We start from the raw sequence: 7,133 nt of genomic DNA on the forward strand, positions 1-7,133 counted from the left end.
TTTGTGCCTGGCTCTGAATAGCGGCTGCTGTTTTCAAAATACAAATGTGGCTTTGTTTGGGGCAAAATGTTTGAACAAACAATTTTGTTGCCATGTGATAAACCCCAAAGAGGAAGGGCTATCAAATTCTCTAGTCTTCAGTCTGCCAAGTGATTGCTAGAAGAATCTTGAAGGATGACAGTTATTATTCCAAATACATTTGGTCAAAGTGTATGAAATAAATAAGATGATTCTCAAAGAAATGGGGAGATACCTTTCTACACCTCCTCCTCCTCCTTTCAGTGTTGCACTAATAAAATTAAAGCCACATTGGTATTTTGAAAACCAGCCTCTGGAGGAGGAGGAGGAGATGTCAGAAGCTGAAGAGGCAATGGGGTTTGGTGAGCAGGAAGAGTCTGGGGCAGAGAGCCGTCCAAGCTCAGAGGCAGAAGAGGTAGCTGGAGGGGAGTGGGGCTAAGAGACAGAGAGACAGGTTTTTGAAGAATTCAGGGAGTCTTCCTCTCCTGCCTGGTCTCCTAGAGCACACAGAGAATTGAAACGAGCAAATCAGAGATTGTTTGTGTGCAGACGCAGTCTTGGAAAAAACCCTGGAGAGGAGGGGACTTAGGAAGCTGTGGGAATTGTGGAATTGTGGGTCTTCAGTCCTCACAATTGCCTCATTGCGGCAAGACCTATTGGGAATAGTTGCTGGGATTTCTAGGCCTACACTGTTTTGGTTGCTTTGCATAAAGAGTTAACTTCACTGACACCATGTTTTTATTGCTGATCTATGCTTGACTCCTGATAGGCCCTCCTGTTAGTATGACCGGCACTAGCTTTCAGTAGTTGATAGGTAGCCGTGTTGGTCTGCCATAGTCAAAATAAAAAAATTCCTTCCAGTAGCACCTTAAAGACCAACTAAGTTAGTTCTTGGTATGAGCTTTCGTGTGCATGCACACTTCTTCAGATACACAGTTAGTTCTTGGTATGAGCTTTCGTGTGCATGCACACTTCTTCAGATATCTGAAGAAGTGTGCATGCACACGAAAGCTCATACCAATAACTAACTTAGTTGGTCTTTAAGGTGCTACTGGAAGGAATTTTTTTATTTTGGCACTAGCTTTGTTATCAGTTTAGTGCAAAATCCTTGTTTATTTGCCCAGACATTTTTTAAGGGTTTGGTTTTTTCATCTGCACTCCTGCTGCTGTTTGGACTTTAGCTACTTCTTATTTATTTCGATATGGGGCTCTGTAGCTTTATGATTTTATTCTATAGTTTGCTTATCTTACCTGTGGCCTGCCATATATTCTTGCACTACAACTCCCATCATCCCTGGCCCCTGGCTATGCTGGCTGGGGCTGATGGGAGCTGGAGTCCAGCAACATCAGAGGTTCCCCACCCCTGACACAGAGAAAGGGTAGGTTATAAATACTTGAGGTACACAAGCACTATTTTGTGGATTTCACAGAAATCTTGAACTGCTTTCCAAACAAAAGCACTGCACTGCAAGTTCGAGGAGCATGCGGCGTTTGCATCGAGTGCTTTCCAAATGCCAGGGATGGTTGGAACACTTGATCGTGGCAGTGACAGCTGAGAATGTGGCGGCAGGAGTCATGCGACCCCAAGGAGGCAGATCCTGATGCCGTAGTCCACACCCACCACCGGGGAGTCTTTGAAATGCCAAACCCACTGCAGGATTATTTCGCTTTCGGAAAACCAGAAAGGAAACAGCAGTCACGATGGTGGGTAGAATGAAAGGGGATGCTTCGGGTCAGCTGGATCAAACTTCCTGCTAAAGCTATATACACTAATGGAGTTGCATTAACAATCTCGGTGACTGCAATACTGGCTCCTTCTGACTAGTTTACAGATGTATTTACCAGTCAGTGTAGAGGTCTGTCTGGAGCTATATTCCTTCTCTTTGCATGTTGCCTTATTCTCATTCAGGTGATGAACACTGGTCTGTAGGCTAAAGATGGGAATCTTGTGGCACTCCAGACCACAACCCTTACTATTACTCATGCTGGCTAAGGATAATGGGAGAGAGTTGGAGTACAGCTGCCTCTCAAGGGTCTTAGCCTTCCCATCCATGTTCTGCTTTGCATGATTTGAGGCTGCAGATAGGGCAACTCACACTATTAGAACCTCCCACCCACCAAACATTGTCATGGAAAGGGCTGGCATTGGGGCTGGCACCAGGTTTATGGGGGGGCCATGTCCCAAGACTGAACTGATTTTTGTAGCTTAATGAACCATTTGTTAAGTTGCAACGAACATGCTTTGTGTGTGGAAGGTCCTTGGTTGAATCCCTGGCATCTCCAAGCAGGACTGGAGGAAAATACTGCACAAAACTCTGCTGCCAGTTGGTATAGTAGACAATATTGAGATAGTTGGACCAACTCTCACTTGGTATTTGGCAGTTTCCTAATTTTCTCCAGGCTGCAGTTGTTTTTCTGCAGTTGTTTTTCTGTAATTGCTCTATCAACCAGGCTGGTACTCTGAGGTGTTCACAATTCCATCTTTGCACGAGGATCACATGTCTAACAGTCTGAGACTATATAACCAGTAGCTAAAGGGGGAGCTGAGAAGCTTTCCATAGGATGGAAATTTTAGAAGTGTCAGGTTGTGTGCATGTGTTTTAAATAAAGCCACTGATAATCTGCCCGAAGAGCACTCCCATTCTAAGATGCTATATGAGCATCCCTAGCTCCCTCTTGTAACAACCATTTTCATCCATGACTTCGCCTAGATTTTGCACTAGACTGTACATTGTGCTAACTGTTGTTTTAATCATGAGCATTCAGACCATCATGGAAACAATTGTTTAGACCCAGTTGTCTGGTTTTCATTTCTGTCTGGCCAAGGCTCCCCACTCTAGCCTACCAAAGGTTGTAAACAATGGTACATCAGTTCAGTCATTGCATCCTACTGCAGTTAGAACGAACCCTTGAAACCCTTCAAAGCACTGGTTTCTGATTTTGGTTTGCTTTACCAAAGTATGTTGTTCTCTTGATTGTGCCAAAACACAGTTAAGCTTCTTTAACCATGATTTGGCGTGATGTCTAGTGTGAGCCACTGCACACTGCCTGTTCTCATTCCAGAGATTATTGTTCAGTCAGCCAAGGGTATACCATTGCCAGTCAATGTATGAGTTTCCAGAAAGCATTGCTAATCATTCCCTTGCTATTGGATGCTTCCTGTGCACAGACACATGCCTCTGAGATTTCTGAATACTTTTGGGGAACATCTTGGCTTTATAATTAAGGTTTAGTTACTCCCTTATCATTACATAGGGCTCTTAGGGCCTGTTCCCATTTCAGCTGCTCATCTGGGGATGGTTTAAAAAAGAGATTCCTTATGATTGGATCTTATCTATTTGATTGAATTCTGGATTCATTTGTTCTCTGCATAGAGCAGTGACAAACCTGCTCCTATTGCTTGCATTTGTTTGAACTTTTGTCTGTGAGGATATACAGCAAAAAAAATACGTTTCTTAGTCAGAATTGCCCATATCTGTTAGGATAAATATGCAGTAAGACATTGATGAATTTTCATGGGGACTTAAAAAAAGCAAACTAACGTGGAAAGCTGGAGAACTGAATTTAAGACTGGAAAAATGAGAAACAGAAAGAAACAGAAATGGACAGATTCACCCATCCTGGGGTGGGGTGGGGGGCATCAATAGTTTCCCCAATATCACATGAATTGAATGAACATTATCAATGCAGACTGTGGAGACTTTCCCAGCAGCAGCATTGCATAGCTAAAGGAATCTGGGTGACTTTTCAGACCAGACTCTCTTGTTCCATCTAGACAGGCAGCAGCTCCTGGTTCATGCTGATGCTGTTTTGGGCATTTCATTAATCAGCTGGAGCGACTGTCGGATTCTATATCTCTTTTACCCTGAGCCCCTGTGCTCAGTTGCCTTTCTAAAAAGGAAGTTTCGTTCCTTTGCAAGGTTGTTCTACTGCTGGCTGTGCAAATTCCCATTCACTATTTGTTTCAAATGTTTGCATTGGGTAAGTTCTCCCATCCCTCACCCTCTTCCTTGGCTTTTTCTAAAAGTTGAGGTAGTGTTGAAGTAAACCTTGACTTGCCCATGATATTGTTGTCTTGCACTGATTGTTTTGATTCAAGCTGCAATCGTAGACACTGACCTGGGAGTTCCTTCTATTTCCAACGTTCAGGCTGCGAATGCCATTCCTTTTATATAGCCAAAACAACAACACCCCATGCGCAAGAGGGAGGTGTCTACAGGGAACCCTAAGGTTTGCAAAAGTACAACAAATATATTGGGGGAAGAACCCCTAAGTTTGAGTGGGTGTGTGGGAAACCCCAAAGTAGACTGGGTGTTGTGAGACAGGGAATGGAGAAGGGGGAATGGAATCCCCCCAGTTAATACTAATTTCTGAGCTTGCATTTATATCCTACCCTTTTCCATCCTGGCTGAGGCTGATGGGAGTTGGAGTCCAACAGCATCTGGAGGTCCCCCTGATATAAAACATGACTATTGCAAGCAGCACTTGCATTTAGGACCTGCTTTAAAAGGGATGTTGAGGTTGACGGCCTGTATTTTAGCCTTCTGGATTGTTTTATTTGATGTTTTAATGTGTTGTTAACCAGTTTGAGATTTTTTCTCTAAAATAGAAATTGGTATAGAAATGAAATGAATAATAACAATAATAATAATAATAAAGCCCACCGGGGGGTGGGGATGGTGCCTAGACACACTGTTGTGGCCACCATAGCCCAGGTTTAAGGTGCCATTTGGTGATTAGATTATACTGAGTTTCGAAAACTACCCTTCCAGGCCTCTGGATCAGGCCGTCAAGACTCCCCTGCCAAGGCCATACCCTTCACTGGCCCTGTTTTGCACTCTTGAGTGTTTTTGGCTGGCTGGACCCTGCCCTTGAACTCCCATAATGCATCGTTTGTCTCAATGGAGGATGCAGAGAGGCACGCAGGTGGGTGTGGAAAGACATCCGTTGCTCTGCCCACTTTCCCCCTGGCCTCACCTACTGCTGACATGCGGCCCTCAGAAAGTTACTCTGATGGAAATGTGGACCTTGGGTGGAAGCTGGTTCATCCCTGGTTTAGATGCTAAAGCCTGGGTGGGAAGGGAGACAGGATTGCTAGACCAGGGACAGGACGAAGTAGGCGGCATTATTGAAAAGGGAGGTATTTCACACATCGGCTTGAATGAACCAGCCCATTCTTCGGCCTAGGCTTCTAATATTTTCTACTGCAACCCTCACAGGCCATGCAAATGCGAGTAGGAGGCTGGGCTTCTGATTTGCAATTATGATGCAGGGCTTTTGTTCATTTACCATTGTTGACTCTGACAGGCAAGACCAACTGTGGCCCTTTTGTCTGATGGAGCTGCCCAGCTGGTGCACTGCTCTTGAATCACATGAATTAACATTTATTTATTTTTTTGTTTAGAGTTGCAATGCACAAGAAATGGTTTTTATTGATGCTTCTCTTGTCCCCTAAAATAATAGACCACACAAGTCCTTAATATAAATGTTGCTGTGACGTTTATTTCCTTCCTCCATAAAGAATGTGAGAGGTAACCTACAGTTCCCAGGATTCTTTAGGACAGGGGTGGCCAAGTTCCAAGACATTGCGATCTACTCACAGAGTTAAAAACGGGCAGTGATCTACCCCCTTTTGGGGGGTTCAGGTCAAAGTTGTTGACCTTTTTTTTAGGGGAGCCAAGATTTTGAGCTTCTTTGGGGGAGCAACTGATCTACCAGTGCTCTACCACAGACGTTGAGTGCTTTAAATATGTGTACATAGCAACTTTTGTGGGCCCTAGTCTTGACACTCTGTCGACACATCTATTATAACCCGTCTGGAGTTTGAGACAAAGTTCTGCATTTTAAAAAATCCTTTTGCTTGTAGTGGGAACCAAGCTGGAAGACTCAGTACAGCCCAGCCCAGTTCGCTCAAAACAGGCAGTGGTGGAAATCTTGCCGGAGCCAGAAGTCAACACGGTCACAGAGAAAGAGGAAGAAAATCAAACCCTTCCAGTCTTGGCAGATGAGAATCCACAAATGGTGCAGATCAGCTGGGCATCCACGCATGATTTAGCTCTGGAGTGATACTACTTTTCATACTAATTTAAAAGCCCCAAATCGTCACCATCAGCTGCTGATTAAGGGAGCAGGGCTCAGCGAAGTGTTTTCCACCGTAACCAAATGGTGTTTGGGGTCAGCTTGGGGGCTAAAATCCCTCCGGCACTTTTCAAAGAAGATCACTGTGTAAGACAGCCTGATTTACAGCCGACCTCAATGCCACAGTCCTTTAATCTAACCTGATCTTGATCCCATCAACTTCAGTGTGATTGAAGATTGGTTCGTTCTAAGTATTCTGGTTTGAATGAAGGCTGTAAATCAGGCGGAGCAGGGAGATGCAGGCACTGGCTGATGTTCCGATTGAGGTAGTGGCATAAACAGTCACGAGGTGGCTCATGCGCCATCCAAACACATCAGTGTTTATGTAAGGGGAGAAACCCAGCTAGATCAGAGTGGTTGCTTCTATCCCCACTTGTGATTGGAGACAGTAGACCATACTAGAGGATGGGGATGTTGGACGTACCGTAGCCCAGTTAGCACAGCCAATGGCCCAGAAGGATGGGATTGCAGTACAGCAGCTGGAGGGGCTCACAGGCTTTCCACCCCAAATCAGAATAATCCCCATCCGGGCAATTAATCAATAAAATTATGCAAGCAATCCAAGGAAGCGTTCCCTTCCCAAACTGCCACATTAAGAGGCTGCCATTGTCCCAGGTGTTGGACTACAACTCCCATCACCCCTGATCACACTGATGGGAGTTGTAATCCACAACATGCAGAAGGCACCGTGTTGGCTGCTGCTGCTGTGGCGCTACCACCCTGTTCCAATGGCATGAGCAGCTGAGAAGTCATTGGAAGCCCTTCGAGAGATCTAGCCAGAACCCCATTAACACCTGTGCCAAGGGAGCAGGGACACTGCCTCTTTGAACGTTACAAAAATATCAACCCTTCGCGTTTTCGAAGGACAAAACCAAAATGACCACCACATTGTAAGTAAATAGTAAAGCCTTTATTTTTGTTTTGTTTTGTTAAGAACAGCATTTTGAAAATAAAATGTCTTTGCCCATGCTTTACAA

The 7,133-nt window shown here is 44.6% G+C and overlaps 1 protein-coding gene across 4 annotated transcripts in view; it reads left to right on the forward strand.

Moving 5' to 3' along the window:
* Nucleotides 1-7,133, forward strand: part of IQCK (IQ motif containing K) — a 33,161-nt gene extending 26,028 nt beyond the window's left edge. For all 4 annotated transcript variants that reach the window (XM_081169723.1, XM_081169726.1, XM_081169725.1 and 1 more), the window contains one exon: nucleotides 5,885-7,133. In XM_081169723.1, coding sequence (XP_081025849.1) covers nucleotides 5,885-6,084 — 200 coding nt within the window. In that variant the 3' untranslated portion in view covers nucleotides 6,085-7,133. The remainder of the gene's footprint in view (nucleotides 1-5,884) is intronic.

This window comes from Podarcis bocagei, assembly GCF_964188305.1.
Source record: "Podarcis bocagei genome assembly, chromosome: 14".
NCBI lineage: Eukaryota > Metazoa > Chordata > Lepidosauria > Squamata > Lacertidae > Podarcis > Podarcis bocagei.